Source organism: Typha angustifolia, chromosome 1, assembly GCF_048772165.1.
Source record: "Typha angustifolia cultivar Huaian chromosome 1, ASM4877216v1, whole genome shotgun sequence".
Lineage (NCBI taxonomy): Eukaryota > Viridiplantae > Streptophyta > Magnoliopsida > Poales > Typhaceae > Typha > Typha angustifolia.
In genome coordinates, this window is record NC_133239.1 from 2,712,551 (window position 1) to 2,737,975 (window position 25,425).

The 25,425-nt window shown below is 38.1% G+C and overlaps 2 protein-coding genes across 5 annotated transcripts; both read left to right on the top strand.

Annotated features, from left to right (window-relative positions):
- Positions 1-1,971: 1,971 nt before the first annotated feature.
- Positions 1,972-18,774, top strand: LOC140761760 (protein PHOTOPERIOD-INDEPENDENT EARLY FLOWERING 1). 3 transcript variants are annotated; one of them, XM_073099244.1, is made up of 22 exons: positions 1,972-2,271; positions 2,363-2,465; positions 3,800-3,924; positions 4,886-4,966; positions 5,106-5,213; positions 5,362-5,442; positions 5,542-5,630; positions 5,730-5,869; positions 5,950-6,011; positions 6,934-7,069; positions 7,177-7,248; positions 7,344-7,480; positions 7,554-7,682; positions 8,554-8,592; positions 9,632-9,700; positions 10,880-10,942; positions 11,023-14,149; positions 14,438-14,502; positions 14,570-14,640; positions 14,960-15,704; positions 16,402-16,916; positions 17,362-18,774. In XM_073099244.1, exons 3-22 carry the CDS (start codon positions 3,865-3,867, stop codon positions 17,789-17,791), a joined length of 6,219 nt encoding a protein of 2,072 aa, XP_072955345.1. In that variant the 5' UTR covers positions 1,972-2,271; positions 2,363-2,465; positions 3,800-3,864; the 3' UTR covers positions 17,792-18,774. The 3 variants fall into 3 exon arrangements, with proteins under 3 accessions (XP_072955345.1, XP_072955337.1, XP_072955329.1); XM_073099236.1 differs by having other exon boundaries at positions 2,363-2,457; XM_073099228.1 differs by having other exon boundaries at positions 1,972-2,457.
- A 2,289-nt stretch (positions 18,775-21,063) lies between these two features.
- Positions 21,064-24,023, top strand: LOC140765493 (uncharacterized). Of its 2 annotated transcripts, none has more exons than XM_073104614.1 (3): positions 21,064-22,414; positions 22,509-23,429; positions 23,516-24,023. In XM_073104614.1, the coding sequence occupies exons 1-3, from the start codon at positions 21,332-21,334 to the stop codon at positions 23,552-23,554; spliced, it is 2,043 nt and encodes a 680-aa protein (XP_072960715.1). In that variant the 5' UTR covers positions 21,064-21,331; the 3' UTR covers positions 23,555-24,023. The 2 variants fall into 2 exon arrangements, with proteins under 2 accessions (XP_072960715.1, XP_072960724.1); XM_073104623.1 differs by having other exon boundaries at positions 22,509-23,385.
- The last annotated feature ends 1,402 nt before the right edge of the window (positions 24,024-25,425 follow it).

Here is a 25,425-nt window from a genome sequence, read left to right on the forward strand (position 1 = left end):
ATATAATTACTTAGCTATTTTTAACACTTTTTTATGTTTAACAACATCAATTTATTTTTTAAAGAAATATGTGGATTTGTGAATCACAATTAACAACATATTGATCAGTTCCTTACTAATGGAATAAAAATTTGTTATTAACTAAACATCTGCAGCACGTAAATATAATTTATTAGCAAGAATTATAAAAATTAAATGGAATAATAAAAGTCAATCCACTTGATAAATTAATCGTGCATAAAATTTTAAAACATAAATATATTTTTAACTAAATATTTTTAAAATTTTAGAACTAAAATATTCTCCTGGTAAAAATAGAATATACTAAATATTAAGGATAAACTATATTACTTTGCAAACATAAAATACTCAATATAATCAACACAAATTTTTACCGAGTTGCATGTGTTGTCAGATTAATCATCAGTTTAAATAAATTTATTAAGTTAATTACTTTACTGGTTCAATAATATAATTAAATCGATTTGATGATTGTTCCATCGATTCAACCACTCGGTCCAATCCTGATAACTATGAATTATTCGCTTAATCTAATGGTCTCTTGTACATTTATTTTTTTCGAGTGTGTCTAAGCTAACTTGTACGAGTTCTCCTACACCGAATTTGCTCTCTTACTTAACTCAGTGGACCTTAATCATGTGCATATTATACTTAATGCGATCTTTATTATTCCCTGGTCTCACTTATTGCAAAAAGATTCAAACTTAATAGAGCTTCGAAGCTTCCACATTTCTGCCACTACAATTTACAGCCTTGGAGGTGATTCGAATTCATTTTGATCTTAGAAAGTTTGCTATCAAATTATTTGGTTGGCATATGAAGTGGAGCTAGCTTACTATTCCATGGCATAGAAGCTACACTACACTACACAGCGGCCTAATGGCAGAGCAAAGGTGGTATGAAGTCCCTCTCTTGGCTAATTAGATTCCCCAAATTGTGCTATAGATTTATTTGCTTTTATATATAGAAATAGATAGTGCAATATAATCGCCTCTGGTACTTTAAGATAGAGAAAGAGAGAAGGGGGCTTTAAAACTTTAGGCAACTTAATATATAGGTTCTAATTATCAATAATAGATTTGACTTTTCTAATATTATCTCTTTTTCTCCTCCACTCTCTCAAGATGGTGCTGATGATGACAGTGGAGTAGTAGATAGAACAGCACTAATGCATAAAAACCAATTGAGCCAAAGTGAGCAACTATTATCAGCCAACATCAATCCAATCCCTCATTAGGGGGAGTGTTTGTAATGCATAATTATGAGTATTCTTATCATCTATGTGCTGTCCAAGTTTGGTTGGATAGCAAATCTTGTTAAAAATATAGCGTAAAAGGTGGACTTTTCTAAAATAAATGGAGTTTATTTGCCTTCTTATTTCCTGTGAGGTCATTTGGGTCAACTAAGGAAACGACACTATCATTTTAGGTTTAGAGTTGAGAGTTACCAAGATTCGTCATCGCATATTAGAAAGACTGTTTGACTTTTCTAAGAGATTAATCTCGTTTAAACCTCTTTGTTGACTCGAGAGAAAACAAAGATATAGTGCATTTAAAATAAATGGGGACAAGATATCCAATAGGAACAGTGAATCGTTGGGCCTCATTGGATATATTTGACAGTGGGGCCCAACGCAAAGTGGGATCGAGCTTTTGGCGTAGGATCGCCTCTAGCTTCCAACTGCACGAAATTTATGTGCCGGTGTACAAAGAGATCACGGGTAAGCTACACGGCACAAGATTGTACTACAATTTTACATACGGCGTGCAGCCGATCCGTTCCGGAAAGATTTGAAGGCGGTTCCCAGCAAGAGCTTTGTCGTTATGTGTAGAAGAAAGTAGCGGGTCGCGGATCACGAGTCAAGACAAACCCAGGATCCGTAAAACAACGGATCAGGTTATCATAAGCCTCAAGCGACCCTAACCCTATTATTCTCTTATTCGCCCATTTCGCCCATTTGCCCCCCGTCTCTCTCGATCTCTCTCTCGACTCTCGACTCTCGACTCTCGAGCGCCTCTTTGCCTTCGCCCCTCTCGACCCTTCTTCTTCTGCTTGGTATATACCTTTCTACTCTCGAGCCTCTCCTACCTTCCTTCTTCTTCTTCCTCTAGCTTCGAATCCTCTCATTCCCTTCATCTTGTTTACCTTTGCCAACCCTAGCTGGAATATCTTCTCTTCTACCTCTTTCTCGGTCTCATGGCGGTGTTCTCTCTGCTTCTTGGCACTCCCTGGTGCTGAGTGCGGAGGGAGGTATTTCGCGCGTCTTTTGTGCTCTTTCGCCTATCGATTTCACCATCGAGGTTAGTTGGGGTTTATGCTCTTTGCTTCGTGGCCGTTGCAGTGGGTCGTCGTGGATCGCGGAATCATTTTGGCTGTGGATTCTTGTTGGCTTCTTGCCCGGGTGGTCTCTGACCTCTGGGCGCAAAAAACGTCTAGGTAACGGGGTATAATCCTGCTCATTTCCTAATCTTGATGAGTATTTTACGTTTTACCCTTGATTTTCTAGCAAGATCAAGATGTCTTTTATTCCGTTGTTTCAATTATTATGTTTATTAGGTGTATGATCAAATCCGTCCAGTGCGGAATGTTTCTACAGTAATGTTTTCAGAAATTTATGTACCACACCGTCAATCAAGCAGTTTTTCTTCAGCCATTTAGAACAATTGGCGAATCATGGCTGTCTGGAGGCGATAGCACTCAAAAGCACTAAACTTACTAAATTAAACCCCACGTCGAAGTGAACTTTGCAGAAATACTGTGCAGGCAAATCAAAAGTTTTCTTACTTGAACTATTTGGGTATTTGTTTCTCGTTTATTGTGTGCTCTTTTGCTGCAATAGTTGCACAGTAATAGAAACATCATTACAATCTTCTACTGCAGTCAGTGTCTTATCACGTTCAATTATGTCCTCATAGTGACTTGGTATATTTTCAAGTTATAAAATCTCTATCTGCCATCTGAGAAGGCTTCACACTTTTTTTTTTCACATAGGAGCTGTAAGAGAAACATTGGCTGTTCAGTTATGGCAAATTTAAATTATTTTAGATGACGTGAAATATCTGTAGAAGAAATGAGAGTTTCATAATGCTTACTAATGTGGAGAAATGCTTCGAACATGTCTTTTAGTTGATGAATATCTGGGTTGAAAAGGAAATTACATGGGAGAATGATTAGGGCACTTATATTTTATGGATCAGAAGTTTTGTTAATGGAACCAAATCTCTGGAAATTAATTGAGCTTAGAGGAACTTGAGATGATGTGTGGTATTGGTCCTATTGGAAGATAATATAGGATAAGTTGAGGTGATATGAGAGATGATTTTGTGTTTTGTTGGGTGATGGAGAGAAATTGATGATTCGGAGAGAATAGAGAAGGGGGGGATATGATGGCCACTGGTAATTGTTTAAAATATTGTGAATGGCTGAGATTAACAACGTTTCCGTGGATAACTATCGACTCTCTACTTATCCGACAGACTTTTTATTACGAGAAGATAAGTGTCTCTTAAAACCTTCTAAGATATTTTGAATGGTCAAATTTGACAGCATTGCTGTGGATAGTTGCCAGCTCTCTTCATCTTTCTATACATCTTCAGTGCAACTTACTATTTGATGACTTGTTAATGTCATGCACCAAACTTAATATATGATTGAGTTACAACTTATCCTTCCATATCTTAAGTACAGCTCGTTCATATATCTTGCTATTTATGTGATGAAAATTTGCATCTTTAATATTTATGATCTGAACTGTCTAATAATAATTTATTTGTTGTAGCTATTGCACCTTCATTGCTACCTATCCTTAGGTCATGAAGTAGGTACTGCAAGGAAAAAAAAAGGATGGCCTCAAAAGGTCCTAGATCGAAGCTAGATCATGAGACCAGAGCTAGACGTCAAAAGGTTAGACCCTATTCTTCTCTTATGTGTCACGTGTCTTATAGTTGTTCGATTTTCAGTATTTTGTACTGCCTCAGGTGATTGTTCAATTTTCAGCATTTTATACTTTCTCACGCAAATACCTAGTTTACTTGTTAGGGTGTATCATTTGACTGTGTAGCCATTTTAGATCAATTTTGCATCTTTTGGTCTATTGTTAATAGTACTGCTGTTACTTCATGTTTGAGCTAGGCTTTCACTTTTGTAAAGAAAAAGTAGTTGCCCCTTCTGTTTGGTTGTTTTATTGAAGAATAATATCATACTGGGAAGAAAGAGTATCCTGCATGCTGCTGTTTGTTCAGAAGATGTGATAACCATAAACAAAAGCAGATCAGTAGTCAACAAAATATTAACCTACTGGTAACCAAATAAAATGGCCTTCCTTGAACATGTTTTTTGGGGACATCAAATTGCTGGGGCTACCAATTATTATGCCCTTATACCTGAAATAAGGACTTCACCAATGTGCTTGATTTGGTCAACTAATAAGCTTGCACATAGATATTTTACTTTGGTTGCGTTAAATAACTTAAATTAATGAAATTTAACTCCATTTATTGAAGATTGGGGGGAAAGACTATTAGCACCGTTGAGTTGCATAAATTTCCAGGCAAGATGAAGAAATTTTAGTTTGGATCATCCATTCCTTTATCCCAGTGGCCATTCATATAAGATATTGTATAGTGGTCGCTTAGCTTCCGTCATGGAGTATGGTTCTTTCTCCCATCTATCTTACTTTGACCTGCTTTTCAGTTCTCCGCTAATTCACCTATTTCAAGATGGGCAATAGAACTCTAACGTAAGGGCATTCTGGAAGCATCTTTTGTTTAGGACAATTTTCTGCCTTAGCAAAGCTATGTAAATCAATGTTTCAATAACCTGCCTAAAATTGTTGGTTACTGACATTTTTCCTTTTTTATGATAGGCTCTTGAGGCTCCAAGAGAGCCTCCTCGACCTAAAACCCACTGGGATCATGTTCTGGAGGAGATGATTTGGCTGTCGAAGGTAAGATACTGATTGTTTCTGTATTTGATGCTTATTTAATTCACTTATGTTGCCACCAGAGTTTGCATATTTGTCAAAGTTAACCTATAAGGAGGATTTATGGATATCCTTCTTCCTAATTTATCATCTCTCTTCATAGGACTTTGAGTCGGAGAGAAAATGGAAGTTGGCTCAAGCAAAAAAGGTTGCTTTACGAGCGAGTAAAAATGTTTTGGATCAAGCCACTAGGGGAGAGAAAAAACTGAAGGTTTGGTTCATTTTTAGTTTACAACGTGAACGTGAATTTTGTATAATGTATTAAATATCTGCACACCAAAATTGTAAGGGTTCACCCTAGTAATTCCGTATACATCATAATTACACAAAAGCCTAAAGCTAAGTATTTGCTTTTTTAGGAAGAAGAACAACGTCTGAAAAAAGTTGCCCTAAATATTTCGAAGGATGTTAAGAAATTCTGGATGAAAATAGAGAAGCTGGTAAGTTTTCTTGATGAAAATATTCAGATTGTGGTCTTTCCTGGTTGCTGTAGATTTGATGTTTGTGAGTTCTGAGGATTGGTTGGTAACTGAGTGCAGGTTCTTTATAAGTACCAATTGGAGCTTGAAGAAAGGAAAAAAAAGGCTCTTGATAAACAACTTGATTTCCTTTTAGGTCAAACAGAAAGGTGACACTCATATATTGTGCTCTTCTTTTTTCCTGTGAAATTTGAACTCTCAGCTTCTTGGAAATGAGGCATTGAGTAATGTTTGATTGACTTGCACAGGTATTCAACAATGTTAGCAGAAAATCTTGTAGATGTGCCCTATTCTTCTAACCCACCCGTAAGTCCTGCTTTGGATCAATCTTGTGATTTGAATAAAGAGGTCAATAGAAGCTGCCTCACAAGAAGTGATGGGAATCTTGGTAGGTAGCTGCCTTGCATGTAATCTTTTTGTTTCCTCAATTTAGTGGATGTACTTAAAATGCTTGCTGCTCTTGTACAGGAAACCAGTTAGATGATCTGGAAACTGATGATGATTATAAGAAAGAATCAGAAGATGATTTGGTAAGATATCTGCTTTGTCTCTGAGTTCCTGTTTGCAAATGATAAGATGTCATGTTTTCACTTTTCGGTGAGTGTTAGCCTTAAATTATAATATCCTTAGGTTTTCTAAGCATGAGAGAGACCAAAATGTTACTCCTTTCTTATGGTATGCCATTATTTTGATATCACTGAGATGTAGGGGTGAAAACGGATCGGATACGGATAGTGCTCAACCCATATCTGGATTCGTATTTTTAGTTCGGATATGGATTCGGATACGGATATTGGACGGATAGCAAAATTTAAAACCATATTCTAACTAAACGGATACGGATAATTTTCGGATAAAGGATTGGATCTTAAACGGATATTAATTAAATTTAAAATAATTATAATATTTTATTTAAATATAATTAACACAAAATTATTAAGAGTTTTACAACAAATAATTTTTTTGTATGTCAAATATATAAAATTAGAGAAATTAATCTCTATAAATAATATATAATGTATTATTAGTAATAATATTAATACTTACTATTTAAATAATAAACTAAAAACTGTAAATCATTTAAAAAAATATGCGGGTAAACGGATATCCGATATCCGTATCCGAATCCGAAAAATTTATTCGACCTGTATCCGAATTTTTTTCAAAAATTCTATCCGAATCCGAATCCGAATCCGAGTCGGATAGAAAATTTTTATCCGAATCCGATCCGAGTCGGGTCGGATAGCGGGTCGGGTCAGAGTTAATCCGACCCGTTTTCACCCCCACTGAGATGTCAAATTTGCATTTGGAGAGATTTTAGGTCCTTTCTACGTTTTTTTTGAAAATTTAACCATATACGCCCATAACCATAAGAAGTCACAACATCTACACCTTACTCTTTGGCATGGCCTTGAAAGTAGAGGATATGAACATCTGTTGTGATTGTTGCAGGAAGATGATGAACATACTATCGAGGAGGATGAAGCTCAAATTACCGATGCAGAAAGGACAGAAGAACTGTCAGCTTTGCAGGCTGAAGCTGAACTGCCAATCGAGGAGCTTCTTAAGTGCTACACCAACAGTAATGGTGAGTGTGAATAATTGTTGAACTTTACATCTTTATATTTATTGAAAGGTTGACTTATTTAGCTGGTCCATCTTCTGCTGAGTTTTGATCACTTTAAGCATTCTCAGATAGCAGGGAAGGCAGTCCAGTAAGTGGTGAAGATTTGGCCAAACCTACTGCAAAGAAACATCAGATTAAGGGTGAGATATCAGTAAGTTGAATGATCATTATTTTTTTTGATGCATATATTTTATTTCAGAAGGGATTAATTCTCATTCTTTTAGTGACGTTGCAGATTCTTGGAACCAAGTAAATGGTTCTAAAAAAGCTACTGAAAGTCCACCAAAAAATGTTCATCTTCCTGCAGGCAGTTCGACTGATAAGGAAATTGAGAACAGCAACTTGAGAAATCTTTCCACTCAGCCTCATGATGTAAGATGTCCATAATCTTTCTTATGACATGTAGCAACTAGTTTTCTAACAGTTCTCTTCAAATATTTGACAGGGCACCAGCAATGGCAACTCCTGTCTTGGTGAACAGCTGCCTGTTAAGAAATCAGAATGGGAACTTTCATTGAATTTTCTCGATCGGTCTGATATGGAAATGTCGCTTCTTAACTCTGTTGATGAACAAGTGAGTTATGCCATCTATGTACTCTGTTATACTATTTGTTGTCATCTGTTATATTTCTGCAAGATATATCACATGAGACCATTGAAGGATTTATCTATGATCCCATTTTTTTTAAGTTCTGATTTTTTCTTTATTCTCTGCTTGAGTAATGTTGTATTCTCGAACATGTGCTTGCGTGTGTGTTTGAAGTGTGCATGTTACATTAGCTTGAGGTATGCGTCAGTTACTGAGTTTTCCACATTCTAACCCATAGGTACAGTGACCATAGGTTGAAAATGCAATATCTAGGGTCATATGAAATTCATCTTTGACCTACAACTATATGGACCTGATAGTGGAAGGAACCTACGGTGCTATTGGATATGTAATTACATGGCATTCAAGTCTCTTCAAAATGTAAAGAGAAGAGAGATTGTTCAGTTTAAGGTGACCTTGCTATTGTCCTCATGTAAACATGCTGGGGAAATGCGTGACTTGCACTTAATTTGGATCAATCTCTTTTATTTCGACAATTCATTTTTATACATTACATTTAGATATCCAACTGCACATTCTCAAGAGATTTTTGTTGATTCTATTTTCTCCTCTCTACGTCTTATTCTGCTTGGTTTTTTCTGCAGATAATAGGTGTCTGGTGCTATCTTCTAAATCTTTTTATGAGCTGAGAATTTTTTTGTATCAAGCTATTTTAGATTTATAATGCTGTTTGTGCTGCATTATTTACTTTAGTTGAAACCAATTAAATGTTTATAGAAGTCCTTTAACTGGTTACTTTACTTTGCAGTTAATTCTCTCTGATTGTAGTCATACAACAATATCTACTTATGCTGGTGGTATTCTTGTAGATGACCCAGTGTTATTCTATTTTCAGGACGACAAAGAATATGATGATGGTGATGAAGAAGCAAAGGTATTTCTCATTCCATTTCACTATTATTTTATTATTTATTTTGTTATATTTCTCTACTAGATTATCGCACCACTCACTGATAGCAGATACAGTTTTCTGGGAATCTAATCTGACTTCTCACAAGTAAAAAATGGGTATTTCCTAAAGTTGAAGTTCAATAATAGGAACAAAGATACTAATGCATCATTAGTCAACAAATTCTTGTGAGGGGCTTCTATATAGTAACATCAAAGTAACTGCATACTGAACTGCAGTTCATGATTGCGTGTTTTATTTATACTAGAAGTATAAAAGTAACTGACAATGTGAAGTACATACAAGTTGCAGGTTACATGTATCAGTGAATATTCATTAAATGGAGGCATAGTCTTTTAGCATAATTAAGTTGAAAAGGCTATGTGTATCAGCGAAGACTCATTTAATGGAGGCATAATCTTTTAGCGTAATTAGAATCAAAGGTAGAATAATAGTGAGGTTATTAGTTATTACCAAAGATGGCAAGATCATGTTTACCCACCAAACTGTGAATGACTAGAAGAATCAAGCTAGAAAATTCAAAATGAAATTAGAAACTTCTAAGAAGCAATCGGAAAACCTACTTAATTTTAGAAGTATCAGTGCGACCAATAAAAAGGTCTTAAAGTTGAAATTGCATATTTGAAACCCATTGTGCTCAATGCCAAATATGATGCATGCAGCTCAAATCATGTGTTTATGTTTATATCTATGCTCAAATCATGTGCGCAGTTGTTTTGTACTGGTTCTCATCTGACAAAAGATATGGAACATGCTTAAAAGCAAGGGCTGTTACTTCTGCATTTCTTCCTGATGTCATATAGAGTAGGCCTCGTACATGTGAAGCGAGTGCGCCATTTTGTTAAGAAAGCATAGGACTTGCAGTTTGTAGTTAACTTTTATATGTTGATATATATGTACTTCCAGCTCCATCTTGATTTATCATCATTGAAGATTATTCTGAGTTTGATATTGTTTGGCCTACTTGATCTTTATTGTTTGTTTATATGATCATATTTGATAGGATGATGAGACTACACTATCTGAAGAGGAAGAGATGGAAAAGAGAGAAAAAAGGGACCCTCTAGATGAGGTAGAAAGATGTTTTCAGGGATATCTTTGTTATTTTTCATGGGCTTAGCCTTTTTTAGAACTTCTTTCTTTTCATCTACCAGCAATAAACTGCCCAATTGCATTCTTGGTATTTTTGTTCTGGTATTTTAACTAAGTTATGCTGCCTAAATGTACTTTATTTACTGATAAGTTTGAATTTTTCTCAGCTTTACGGAGAACCCACTAATTCCTGTTCATAATTATAAACTGGTATCAATATGTTCTTCGTAATCAGTACATTTCTGAAGACATTTAAGTAGTAAAAGCGTCTCTAAAAGACGTTCCAACTGTAAAAGCAGTAAGCATGTAAAAAGATTTCTTAGGTAGCTCTAAGGGGATGTTTGTGTTTGAATAATGCTGCCTTAGCATGCATTTTACAATAATCGTTTGGTTCATAGGGCCTATAAATTGTGTTTCAAAGTGCCAATCAAGGTCCTGCATTTTGACATCCACTTAAATTGAGTAGATGTCAAAGCACAAATGTTTGGCCTTCTATGATAAGGGAAGGTTGTTAGATATGATCTTGTTACTATAATTTTGGAGAGAAATTGATGAATATTTCCTGATGTTGTTGATTTTATATTATATATTGCTTCTACAAATACATCATCTTGAAGTACATCAATCCAAGTGGCCCCTAACTGTTTCTTATAATACACGTTTTCCATCAGACCTTCTATCATCGTTCAAATATCAATGGGCTTATAACATTGAATTACTTGACAATTGCTTACTATAAGTATGAACCCATTGCATGTGCATGACTAGTCATTCTTCCTTTTTTTATTGTCTATGCATGTGCCCATGGCTGCCAGGCTACAAACTGAGGCCTAGGTCCCTCTTTAACTATAATCACGAAAAACAATCTAGGCTCGAAGTCTTTTTAGTTTTTGTTTTTGTTTTTGTTGTGCAACAATTTTCAAAGTTGCTCTACTAGCTTTCCAATTAATGATGACTTCTTTTTCAGTCTTTAACTTCCAGTTTGTAGATGAGGGCTCCCCTGTAGGCCCAATTACTGTCAATATATAGAGCACACTGCCCTGCCATCCGGACACATTATGATTCACCTTTTTCATTTGCAGTGCTGCAATCATATGCTTTTATATTTTATTTCTGCAGCCATATTTTAATAGGTTATTGCCCTATCCTTGTTCTACAGATTAAGTTGCTGCAAAAAGAGAGTGAAATACCTATAGAAGAACTTCTTGCAATATACAGAAAGGTATGCATTATTTTTACTCGTTATTCACTTTGCCTTATATACTTGTATAATTCTGTCTGTAACATATGTTTCACATTTAGGATGGCTGCGCAGATGGTGGGCCAGGCGAATCTGAATGTGCTTCGTCCAGTTCTGATGATCAAATGGATTTCAAGACACATCAGGATGTCCAACATGGAAGTGTAAACTTCACTGAAGAAGATGGATCAGTTGAGCAACACAAACCTACCAGGTCCAGTGAACAAGAATCTGGTATTAAAGACAAGGAAGTGAATCATGATAAGATGACGGATGGAAGAGAAAGTGAAGATATAATTGCTGATGCGGCTGCTGCTGCAAGATCAGCACAGCCAACCGGTAACACTTTCTCAACTACAAAAGTACGCACAAAGTTTCCCTTCCTTCTTAAGCACCCTCTTCGTGAGTACCAGCATATTGGTTTGGATTGGTTGGTTGCAATGTATGAGAGGAGACTTAATGGAATTCTTGCAGATGAAATGGGTCTAGGGAAAACAATCATGACAATTGCTCTGCTAGCACATCTAGCATGTGAAAAAGGAATATGGGGCCCTCATCTGATTGTTGTACCAACCAGTGTTATGCTCAATTGGGAAACTGAATTCCTTAAATGGTGCCCTGCTTTCAGAATTTTAACATACTTTGGAAATGCAAAGGAACGGAAGAATAAGCGACAAGGTTGGCTAAAGCCCAATTCATTCCATGTGTGCATAACAACTTATAGGCTTGTTATACAGGATTCAAAAGTATTTAAGCGGAAAAAATGGAAATATCTTATTCTGGATGAGGCTCATCTGATTAAAAACTGGAAATCTCAGCGATGGCAGACTCTACTAAATTTCAACTCAAAGCGCCGGATTCTCTTGACTGGAACACCTTTGCAGAATGACCTTATGGAGCTCTGGTCCCTGATGCATTTTTTAATGCCTCATATATTTCAGTCTCATCAGGAATTTAAGGACTGGTTCAGCAATCCAATATCAGGGATGGTGGAAGGCCAGGAAAAGGTCAATAAAGAAGTTGTGGACAGACTGCACAATGTTCTTCGGCCTTTCATACTGAGGCGTTTGAAAAGGGACGTGGAGAAACAGCTGCCACAGAAGCATGAACATGTGATTAATTGTAGACTTTCTAGACGCCAACGGAATCTATATGAAGATTTTATTGCTAGCTCAGAAACACAAGCAACGCTTGCTAGTTCAAACTTCTTTGGTATGATAAGTATTATCATGCAACTTCGTAAGGTATGCAACCATCCAGATCTTTTTGAAGGCCGTCCTATTATAAGCTCATTTGACATGACTGGTGTAGACATGCAATTGAGCTCATCAGTTTGCACAATCCTCTCTGCTGGTCCATTTTCTGAAGTTGATCTGAGGGGCATGAATTTTATATTTACACAAAACGATTTTGACATTACTTCGTGGGAGGTTGATGAGATTGCAGCAATTGCGGCTTCTTTAAATGTCACTCAAGACACGTATGATGGAGAATTGTCTTGCTTCAGTAAGAATGATCAGAAGAGGAGATGTCATGGAACCAATATATTTGAAGAGATTCAGATGGCCCTTTGGGAGGAAAGAATAAAACAATCAAAGGAAAGGGCAGCCTCCATTGCATGGTGGAATACTCTAAAGTGCCAGAAAAAACCTGTCTATGGAACAAATCTAAGGGAGCTTGTAACAATAAAGCATCCAGTATCTCATATTCATGACCAGAAGAACAATCCTTCATGCCACATGAATTATTCATCAAGACTAGCAGATATAGTTCTATCACCGGTAGAGCGGTTTCAAAGAATGCTTGATCTTGTTGAATCCTTTATGTTTGCAATTCCTGCTTCAAGAGCCCCTCCACCTGTTTGCTGGTCTAGTAAAGTTAGTTGCCCTGTTTTTTTGGGACCAGCTTATAAGGAGACATGCATGGAAGTCTTCAGTCCTCTTCTATCACCCATTAGAACAGCTATTGTCCGTCGGCAAGTGTATTTTCCTGATAGACGTTTGATACAGTTTGATTGTGGGAAATTACAGGAGCTTGCTGTCTTGCTGAGGCGATTGAAAGCACAAGGTCATAGAGCCTTGATTTTTACTCAGATGACTAAGATGCTTGACATATTGGAGGAGTTTATAAATTTATATGGTTATACATATATGCGTTTAGATGGATCAACACCGCCAGAAGAGAGACAAACCTTGATGCAGCGGTTCAATACCAATTCAAAATTTTTTCTTTTTATTTTATCGACTCGTAGTGGTGGTGTTGGGATTAACCTAGTTGGGGCAGATACAGTTATCTTTTATGACAGTGATTGGAATCCTGCAATGGACCAACAAGCTCAAGATAGGTGTCACAGAATTGGGCAAACTCGAGAAGTTCACATTTATAGGCTTATTAGTGAAAGTACCATTGAAGAGAACATTCTCAAAAAGGCAAATCAGAAGCGTGCTCTTGATGACTTGGTTATACAAAGTGGCAGTTACAACACAGAGTTCTTCAAGAAGCTTGATCCAATGGAACTCTTTTCTGGGCATGAAGCACTTCATGTTGAACATCTCAATAAAGAGAACCTTGTTGCTGCTGAATGCTCTGCCAGTGGATTGGAACTGCCTCTGTCAAATGCTGATGTTGAGTTAGCTATTAAGTATGCAGAAGATGAAGCAGATTATATGGCTCTTAAAAAGGTGGAGCAAGAAGATGCTGTGGACAATCAAGAGTTCACTGAGGAGGTCATTGGGAGGCTAGATGATGACGACGTTGTTAATGAGGATGATGTGAAGCCTGAAGAGATTGTGCGGTGTGAAGAGAAGAATACTGAAGAACAGAGCTGCATGTCTTTTGTTGTTAGTAGGGATGAGGACCTTACCTTGTCCAGGGGTAATATGAATGAAAAAAAGGCTCTTACTTTGGTTGGAGGAGATGAAGAAATGGACATGCTGGCTGATGTTAAGCAGATGGCTGCTGCTGCTGCAGCTGCTGGACAAGCAAGTTCATCTTTTGAAAACCAGCTTCGACCAATTGATCGATATGCAATGCGGTTTTTGGACCTTTGGTATCCAGTTATTGATAAGTCTGCAATGGAATATCAGGTCAATGTTGAGGAAGAGGAATGGGAGTTGGATCGCATTGAGAAATTCAAGGAAGATCTAGAAGCTGAGATTGATGAAGATCAGGAACCATTGTTATATGAGAGTAAGTGACTTCTGCAATAAGTTAAACTTGATGATCCTTGATGTGGGACCTCTTTTATGAACTTTTATGTTATTGACATGTCATTATTTGCGCTAGTAGGAGAAATGGACTGTTGCCTTCTTTTACCCAAAACAATAGATTAACACCCTAAGCTAATTGTTTGTAATCTGATTTTTCTTTAAATAGATTTTTCCTGACAGATGTTGACAAAGGGTTTTGTATGTTTTGTGTGGGGAATATTTTGTTATTACTGCATCATAATGTCTCATATTATTCTACTGATTGCAGGGTGGGATGCTGATTTTGCCACTACAGCTTACCGACAACATGTTGAGGCTTTAGCTCAGCGTCAGGTTTGTCCCTTGCATACTCGATTCCTTTTTCGTATCTCTTAGTAGCCTAACTGGTGATCTATTGCAGTTGATGGAAGAACTTGAAAATGAAGCTCAGGAAGCAAATGATCTAGAGGAGGAGAATCACGATGATATCTGGTAAGGAGTGTTTTGTACTTCAGTTCCCAAGTATTTGTTGCAGTATTGGTTTGATACTAAGCTCTTCCTCCGGATTTTTAAGTGGGAGATTATTGGTGCACATTATTCTTATTGCCCTGCAGCTATTTCTATTGCTATTGCTATTGCTATGAAATCTCCATACTTAAATGCATCATTTGCGCAGCAACTTAGTGGATTCACTTTGGACTCTTTGTTGCATGGATGTCTGTATTTAAGATTGATATTCTGCATTGCTAATGTTGCTTCCTTTCAAAGGATGACATGCAGATCCTCTTGCTAAATGCTTTAGCTTTTACAGGACGACGTCACCTGTTGAACACAAACCAAAGCAGAAAAAGAAGCAGAAAAAGACAAAATTTAAGTCTCTGAAGAAAGGATCTCTAGCATCTGAATTGGAAGTTGTGCATGAAGAACCAACAAAGGATTTCATGACCGTGGATGATGTCGCCATTGATTCCCCTACTCATTCGTTTCCTAGGAAAAAACGTAAGAAGAATATGGGTGCATCCGAGGAAGAAAACAGCTCTGCAAAAAGCTTGAAGAAACTCAAGAAACCTTCTAAGGGTAACTCTATCTTACATTCTGGCTTGTCAGCTAAGCAACTTAAGGAAACTAGGGAATTAAAGACTGGAGATGGAGCTAGCAGTCTCGATTTTAAGCCAGTAAACAAAGACAAGATGGGAGGTAGAATTTCCATCTCATATGTGCCAATAAAACGTGTCATGGTGGTCAAGCCAGAAAAATTAAGAAAGAGGGGTCATGCTTGGCCGAAAGATTGCACTCCAGATTCTTGGTCACTCCAGGAAGATGCCACATTATGCGCCGTTGTACATGAGTATGGCACCAATTGGAGCCTTGTAAGCGACACTCTTTATTTTATGTCAGGTGGTGGCATTTACAGAGGGATATTCCGCCATCCGATCCATTGTTGTGAGAGGTTTAGAGAATTGTTCTTTAAGTATGTTCTCTCATCAGTGGACTGTCCCAACTCAGATAAAGTTTCCTCTTCTGGATCTGGAAAGGCTCTCTTAAAAGTAACTGAGGTATCGTTAATCTAACTCAATACTCTTTTGCATTAGTTTTGCTTAGAAGGGGAACCTAAGTGATTGTTAGCTAGAATGATCAACACTGTTAATTTTGTCTCATCCTTGTTCTGTGTCCCTCATTCATTCCCCTCTTGGTTTGCAATGAATTGACCTTTCTTATCAAGGGCTATGGTCTTTCTTTTTGGAATCCTAACAATTATGGTATAACATTGGAAGGTTACTCCTTGTTTGCAAATGTGTGACCAAAGAGACTGCTTTCCCTGATGCTAACTGTGGTAAGTTTTTTCATGGCTAGCCCTCTTGTTGCCGAAAATATGCCAAGAGGTAGGGTCAATATCTAAGGATTGATAGTAGCTTGGCTGCTTGTTCTGTATTTTGATTGGGAAATAGTTTTTGCTGCTGACATGATGATGGTCATCATTGCTGCTAAAGTTACACAATTTTTTATTCTTTCCAGATATACATGTTGAGAACAATCAGATTAGTGTACTATAGGTTGCCATCTTCCGAATTTTCTTGGCTGCATCTTTCTTTGGTGTTTTAAACTTTTGTAGAGCTTGTAATTCAACATTTAGTCTTTTCTTGGTTTTTTCACATATTTGTTTTATTGGTTTCTATCTTAGCTTTTTCATGTTTAGGCCTTCTGAATAATGTTTTGAAACAGATTTTGAACTAACCAGGGAGCTTTTTACAGGACCAAGCTCGGATTTTACTCAATGTGACGAGTGAGCTGCCTGATAACGAGTTGCTTCTCCAAAAACATTTTGTTGCTATACTTTCTTCGGTATGGCGAGCAAAATGTTCCTTTGAACATCGTCAAACCATGCTATGTCCACAAAGTGATGCCCATTCATATGGACTTCTTTCAAATTCATCTGGGAAGAAGTTCAGCAGACTAACTAAATACATGAACTTAACCAATTGTAGAGAAAGTAGTAAGCTAGTAATGACAGCCCTGGCCGATGCTTATAGGGAAAAGCAGAAAGAATCAGTATTTCTGCCCAGTCAGCTGGAGTCTCGTACTGAAGTAACTGAACAGGTGGATGTAACAATAGAGTTCCCTGAGGAACAAGCAGACTACGACAATGCCTTTCCGTCTTCCATTAGTGTTTCTGTACATGTCATGGAAGCACTTCAACTAGCCAGTGAACCTGTTGGACGTTTTTTGCAAGCAGAATCTTCTTGCAGAATTGCTGAGAATCGGTTCAGGTATTGTTTCCTTCTATATGGTACTTCCCATCAGATCACACATAGGACAAGGATAACTTGATTTAAACTGATACATCTTAGTCATGGAGTCTCACATAACCACAATTTGCTAACTAAATTTAAACCTGTGATAAACAATTTTTGCTGTAATACAGCTCTTTCTCTCTTTCCAGATTATGTTCTACAGGACATATCTATGTTTGAACATATATATGAGCATGTTAAGACCTGCAGGACTGGATCTGATCTTTTTTTATTCTGACCCGATTAAGTGCTGTTAGCTGTTCATTTATATTTGCCCAGGGCTTGTTCTTCATGACCTAAGTGGACTCTAGCTTGTACCTCTTAATCTCATTCTTATTACACATCATCAATGTAAAGTTGCTTTCTTCCGTTCTTCTAGAAAACGATCTCTCATTCATTATTTTCTGTAACAATTTTACAGGATGGCTTCAGAAGCTTGCTTTGAAGGTGATGGATCTTCTTGGGCATCTTCAGCTTTTCCGACTTGTGATCTCACTAAATATAAATCTGGTTCAAAGTCTCAGTCTTTGGGCAAGCACAAGCCATTTCCAGATACAGTCAAACCTCCAAAATCCAAAGTTCCACGGACTGCTGAACCACATGAAGGTTTAGCTTTATTTAGTAAAGCTTTTCTGCAATCCCCAAGTCGAACTCCTACAGGTCTCACAGAGTATTTCAATATGCCTCACACCATATTGGACTCTATAAGTGGGCATTCTCAGTTCCCTCCTATGGACTTGCTTCCTCAAGAGTCTGAAGGGATGGAGCTTATTCCATATGAGTATGACCCCAGTTTTCTTGCCGGCCTTGAGGAACTGGATTCATTGGTGGATTTTGCAGATATTGGATAACATCCAGTGGTTCTTAGTGTGATTCAATCCAGAAGGAGACACCAGATTTTGGTTGATTTAGAAATGAGGGTGGATCTGATGATCCACCATGCACATATTGTGCACACCGCCTTCGCAAGATGGGCATGTGCCCATTGAGCAGATCGTTCATAAGATGGTTACATGGGCAGAGGGAAAGGGTTGGTATGGCTCGAAGTGTATGGTAGTAGTGTAAATCTCTCTATAATAGTCTTCCCTCATTGTATCCACAGGGAAAGCTTGTAATAGTAACCTCAGGAAATCCATTCCATCCGGAAATTTTTATTGGGTGGATGCCTATGGAAGAGAAAAGGCCAAGGGTCGTGGAGTTGTTTAAAGGAAATTTTGAGTTTTGAGCAATCTGAGAACTACAGGGGTGGGTCTTTTAGCAAGAAATGCTATGGCCATTCTAATGATTCGTGTACAGGTGTATCAACTGGTTTCACTGTGAGCAATGTGTTTTTAAGACTGTTTCATATACCAGTGGATCAATTGAAAGAGGTGAAAAGGAATCTGAAATACCTTTTGTAGGGCTTGGACTCTCAAGCTCAACAAGAAGATAGGATCCTGATCAGCTACTTCTATAAGCCAGGTATTAGGGGGAAGATCTAACAGAATGATAATCCTTAGAATCTTGATAATTGTTGTTGAAGTTATCAAGGGGCAGATTTCTTAGAGGTTTATTATTGGACATCCTCTCTCACGCAATACAAGATAACGTTTCGTTCTGGAATTCTTGTTATTTTCTCTTTTGGATCACAAAAAGCTTTTGCGGACAGCTAGGTTACAATATTCGGAAGAATTCTGAAGCAAATCGGAAATGTACTCATTAATTCCATGTTAATCAATGATATCAGGATGTAAGATTTGTATCTCTGTTGCTCTCTCTGTATATGTCACACGATTTGCTTCCAAAAGAGAGCGGTGGGAAGCTCCTTCAATTCAATTCAGTTCTAACTTTTCCATGGAGCTTGTTTTGAGTTAAAGATATAATGATACTTGAATCAAATTCCACTGAAACCCAGCATGGCTGGAAAGAACTCGGAAACTCGACCGATATATTCATTATTCTGCAAGTGCTTTCGTACAATCAGGCCTTTGGTCTGACCCTTGTGGAATTAAGATCCGTCAGTAAATCCACGCTGTTTACGTAACGATTCCACGCTCCATTCCCGTCATTCCTGCCTTCTATTTTTCTTTTCGTTTTTCAGCGTGAGAAGTCCACTGTACCGACGAGAATAACTCCCTCCCCTCTTAATCGTAGACCATGCTAGAGATTCCCAAGACCGGCAGCAGTAATTTCCCCCCTTGAGCGCATAAATGGCAATGAACCATTGACTTTACTAGTCAACCATAATATAATTCTTCAACCTGATATATTCAAAGCCCCTCCCTTTTCAGGTATATGATGGTAGGAAATCATAGCTAACAAACATTTTACATCTCTCTCTTCGACACCAGCCCTAGCTCTGCTAGGCTTAGTGACCTTGAGGTCAGGTTTGTGGACCAGCAGCCATCATTCTTCGCCCTCCTCCCTGGCTTCTCCCCTTTATGCTAGTGGTAGTTTCTTCTGTCACCGCAGGGTTCGATATAATGTTTGCTTCATTTAATCTGTGTTTTGTTTCGCTATGTGGGTTATTGTTAGTGGTTTGATGTTGCCTTTTGTTGTCGGTTTATAAGTTTGTTTGTTTTAGTTTTCCAGCAGGAGCTGTGAGATACTGACACACTAAGTCATCCACAAACATTATTAGGTTTTTTTTTTTGTCTTTTTGGTGAAAGAAATCCTTAGACGAGATATTCATTTATATCGTTCTTTTCAACTGGGCAAGTAACTAACCCGCGCTAACTCACCTAACTTATCCAAGAAAGGGACATAAGCATTCTTATACTACGCAAGGAGGCGAATGTTTATTAGTTAATCTGTGAAGGGCAGGGATATGTTACGAATATAACGATAACCAATCTTAGGCTAGATTACCACAAGAAGACCAATCTAATATCCTTCTGTGAAAATAAATCTAAAAGTTGGTGGTGCAAATTAAAACCTCATTTTAATTTATTGTCCTTTTTCTCACCTTTCAAACGAGTTCACGCTACACGCCACGTGATAATGCGACTTTAACTAACTTCACCTAGAAAAAGAATTCTAACGCATACCAAACTAACAAGATTATCTCCAAAGATTAGAGCTACTAGTACTTGAGAACTTAGGCTTAATTACAATACTTCTTAAACTATAACCCATTTTAACATTAGATTTTTTCTAAAAATACTTTGAACCGTCAACGTAACAAAAAAAAAAAAAAAAGAATTATAGCATACAATGATCCTTCTCTCCTCAGAGTCTAAAATTGATAGCATATTTTTAAAAAAATTAAATAATTAACTAACTGAAGGAGTATTTGAGTAAGAGTGCCATTATGTTAGAAAAATAAATGAGGGGACCATAAAGATGAGCAATAATTTAGGGAACTAGGTGTAACTATTTCTATTATTTATATTCGTCATTTCTTATGCGACAAGAGAGGGCTCTTTGATATAATTATCACTCAAAACTATTAAATATAATTATTAAGATTGAGTGCTATAGGCTATTACTAACTTAAAATCAATAAACTAATAAATAATCAAAATGCCTTTCTTTCTTTAAGTTTAAAATATAAAACATTTGTACGTCTTTTTTGTGTGTGCTTATACTAAAGTATCGAAATGTCGAGTAACATTAAATACGCTTTAAACTAAATAAGGGTGAGAAAGATATAATATAAGCGTTTTGGAGTTAAACCCGGAACCAGATCCTACTCTCGTGCTGCTGCCTTCTCCAATCTCCAATCTCACTCATTAACACTCCACTCTTTTAATTAAAGAAGAGGTTTCTGTTTACCCACGAGATCCCAAACCCTTCTGGCTCTAATAAGTAAACGCACCCACAGGCCACAGCCACCCACAACTTCCCACGCAAAGGAAAAAAAAGGCTTTATGCAGATCACCACCTCCCATTAAGTTTATTGCGAGAACGATTTTATTCATTAGGAAATATTTTCGTACATTTTTGTCCTTTCGACAGAATGATCTGGGGAACTTTGCGAATAAAATTTAGAAAGGAGGTGGGATTAGCAAATGTGTCAAAAGGAGGACTTATGCAATAATTCGGAACTTATAGGGGGCGGTGCGCAAAAAGAACAGACAGTAAACGAGTCCAACTCCGACGTATAGATCCGTCCAACTCCATCCCTTTCCTCTCTCTCTCTCTCTCTTCAAGCAAGAAAGCAAAGTTCGCTTCTTTCTCAGACAATCCCTTTCCTTCTCTTTTTCCTCCATTGCGCAATCCAACCTACTTTGGTAAAAGAAAAGGTAGGATCGTTATTCACTATATCTTCTCTAAATTCTTTCCCAATTCGATGCCATATTTCGCCGATTTCCCTTCCTTTATCTGGCGGTAGATTTGGCGATATATATACATATATATATTTATATCCCTCCAATTCGATCTCAAAATCGTGAGGAGGAAGGTGATGCTCTATGGCAGACAAGCGCTTAGACTTCGAGGCGCCTCTGCTCTCCGTGCGGCGCTTCTCGGCCGCGGCGACGGCGACGGCGTTTTCGTCTTCTCTGGAGAAAGGTAAAGATGAGGGTTTGATGAATCGGAGACGATCAAGCCTTCCGTTTTATAAGTCGGATCTCAAATCTGGCCCGGTCCGTAACCCCGGGGTCGTCCCCTTCGTCTGGGAGCAACGCCCCGGGCAGCCCAAGGGCAGCCCAAACTCAAATTCCTCCCCCTCCCGCCCTCCCATGGCTCCCAAACTCCCACCTTGCGTCGGAAACAGCGTCCGGACTCGCCGGACGATCCGTTCTTCTCCCACCGTCGAGGCGAAGCCTCCTGTGGAGAATCCGCTGCCTCCTCCGGAGGAGCCGGTGCGTCGGGAAGACAAGGTGTTCCAAGAAATGGTTGAGAAGCAACAGGAGGAGAGAAATGTAGTATATAATAATATTGGTGATGATGAGAAGGAGGAGGACAAGAACGAGGAGGAGGAAGAAGACAATTTCTCGGATGCGCTCGACACGCTATCGCGGACGGAATCCTTCTTCATGAATTGCAGCGTCAGCGGCATGAGCGGTTTGCCGGATTCTGCGAACACTTCAGGGGGATTCTCCACAGACCCGCAAGTAAAGGATTTTATGATGGGGAGATTCTTGCCGGCCGCCCAGGCAGTGGCCATAGGGTCGCCGCAGTATACATTCAGGAAGGGGCGGCAAGCAGCGAAGCCAGTGGAGACGATTATGGCTGGAGAGCACCGGAGGCCGGTTCAGCTTCCGCGACAGCATACACCTAATTTTGTTTCGCAGTATGCAAAAGGAGTAGAGGGAGGGGTGAGCTATGAGGAAGATGAGGAAGAGGATGAGGATTATGATGATAAACGATATTTACCTTCAAAGGGTTGTGGACTGCTTCCTAAATTTTGTCTCAAGAGCTCCTTTTGTCTCCTAAATCCAGTGCCTGGAGTAAAGGTCCGAGGTCGGCTGCCACCGCCGCGAGGACGGAGGTCTGGTAGCCCATTGATCAGAAGCTCAGTTAATGCAACTCTTGGTCATGTGGAAGATGAGGTAAAATGAGCTATGGAAGGTCTCATTTTTTAGTTGTTTAAGTGTTCTTGACTATTGTTGGCTAAAATGGTGTTCATTTACTCTTCTTTTATAGCATTCATGGGATGCAGTTTATAAGCACAAGATGGGGCAGAGATATCAACCACAAGTGGAAGATGGGAGTAAGTTGACCAGCGAGTCCAACCAGCTTAACTACTGGAGTGATTCGCAGACGGCGGATGGGTCCTCACCTTTTCATCGGTCTACAGGAGAAGGGATATCACCTTATCAAGATGAAGGTCCTGCATCTCCAGTTCGCAATGAGAAAAGTTCTCTTGGAGTTCCAATTAGAGAGGGGAGGAGTAGCAGGACTGATCAATCCGACTCATGTGAGAAAGATAGTGAGCATTACTGGGAAGCGACAACCCCTCACAGCAGTCGGCAGGGATCGGGTTCTATGAGCCCTGCAGGGGAGAAAACTCTCTGTGTTGATTCTGTTAATATGCAGGATACACGAGATTCAGAATCAAGTTATTTAGATGTCGTTACGGAGATCAGCACCAAGGTAAATTCAGGGGAGAATGATTTTGAGCTTGGAGAAAGAAGTCAGAGAATGGAAGAAGGTTGTATTGTAGAAGCTCATGAAAGTGATGAATTGCAGCATAAAGTTGCTGTGATTGTCGTGCCCCGTTTATCAAATTGCTTGGAAAGACCAAAAGATGGAGAGATGGATGGCAACAAAATCTCGAAGCAGGACATCGATAATGATGGCCCGCTGCATTTGGAAGGTGATCATGTTAAGAAGGATGTTACTCGCTTGCCATCTACAATCCCTCTACAGTTGCCTAAATCACCTTCTGATTCCTGGCTTTCTCGCACTTTGCCTACTGTGTCATCAAAAAAGCCATCTTCGCAGTCGTTTTTAGGTATCCAATTCCAGCCCAAGAAACAAGCTTTGCATGCATCGACTTATCCGAAGCTGGAGACCAGCAGTAAGCTTTCAAAACCACAGAACCGTCAGATACGCTTTGCAGAAGTATTCTTCTTCTCACATTATTTGTATTGTGATTAATGTGCTGCACTTCAAAGCTGTTTCATAATGTTCTTTCTTTTATCCTTTAGGTGCTCGCAAAGCCTGCATCCCTAAAATCGGAGATTTAGCATGACAAGAAGTCTTTGGTGGCGCTTACCTCGTGCCGGCTTGTGATTCCCAGAGAGCGTATAGGTAGCAATAATCCCCCGCTGTTCCTACTTCGGCATTAAGTAGCTGGGATCTATTATCTGTTGTTCTGTTGGAAATCTCAATTACATTTTTAATATATCATATCTGTATGTATTTTCAAGTATAGCATCTCAGTTACAATAATATAGTTTCATATATAAACTCCCAATCCATAAAAGTTCACAACTCATTGTACCTTTACTATAAGAGAAATTCAAATCTTTGAATCCAAGTAAACCAGTTGCAATTACTGCAAATTATTTCATATACCCAGACTGGTGGTCCAATATGTTATTCCTCTTTTTGTCTTTAAATGCCTTCAGTTAACTTGCTTCTTCTGTGCTGCTGGCTAGTACTTGTTACATGTTATTTACTTTGTATGCTTGTCTGAAAATGTGTTCTTGAGTATCTGTTGATTTGTGTGGGAAACTATTTGTTGTTTTCAGTCAACTATAAAAAATATATTTGGGCTTACCTTATAAAAGAAAACAGATGCTTATGTCTTCTTTGATCTTCTTTCTCTCTCTCCAATCTTCTCTCTTATTGTTGTCGATCGTCTAGTCTCTGCTTTCATATTTACTTATTCATCCATTTGTATATTAGTATATATATTCCTTCTGCTATGTCTGTGCTTAACTGCTTATTCTTATTGTTATCTGTAGATCTGATATTTAGTTATAAGATGCAATTGGACTCTGATTGCTTGCATTAGCCTTTCTTAGAGTAGGATTTCCTGCACTTTATTTATCATTTACAAGACCATGTCAGAGTACATTCTTCAACTTGTCCTTCCACAGTACTCTTGTGTCTGTGATCTGGAGAGCAGGATAATCCGGTTTATCCACATTTTTTTTTCCTTGGATCAATAATTGTTTTGCACTGTGATGCCATGATTTGGAGTTTGAGATTTATCTTTAACGAGACGAATTGAAAGGAAATATAGTTGTCGTCGTCCTTGTTCTGAAATCTTTATATGAATTGCCAGGAAGATATACCAACACAAATTATATTTGCTCATACATTAAATTGATATGCAGCAGACCTACATTTCAACCCTTTTGTTTCATTAGTTAAATTCAAGGTTCCTATTTTAGCAGTCAATTTGATTAAAAATAAATTCATCAGCGAAATAAAACTAATTTTCCTTTGTAAGATAAATAGAAAATTTTGGGTATTTCTTTTAGATTGAATTGAACGAAGTGAAACTAGTGGTTGGAGCGTGTAATTTTACTCTGGATTGCACATGTAAAAAAGATTTAAGGATTATTGTGCTAGTCTTCACAAATGGAGGATTATTTGCAAGATCTAAAACGTTAATTAGTTTGGCTACAGCAAAACGGGCGTCAAGCACACCCCAACTCCAGGAAATTCCTGCAGCCAGAGCTACAGAGGATCACCTGTCACGGCACAAATAACACGATTTACCACGTCATTCTCACCGAGCCATTCTGCTTTACATAAAATAAAATTATTAAAAAAAAATAAAATAACACCAACCCATTCTGCTCTTATTAAGCTTCAAGAGCAACCTACATCCGATTAATTTTTCCTCAAAAAGAATAAAAATAAGAGATGGATCCGGACAGAAATTGGCCATTGCCCATTTTATATTTATTAGTGACCCAAAATTCTACAATCCGCAACAGATAAAAGAGCACTTAGGGTGGACTTAGATCCTCAAATTGGTCAAAAAAATAAAAAACCCTACTCTCATCACTATAGTTACTAAATTTCCGATTCAAAAAATCTTTTGAAGGAACCTAATGCGCCACAAAATACAATAGAATACAATATTGAAGTATGACCAAAT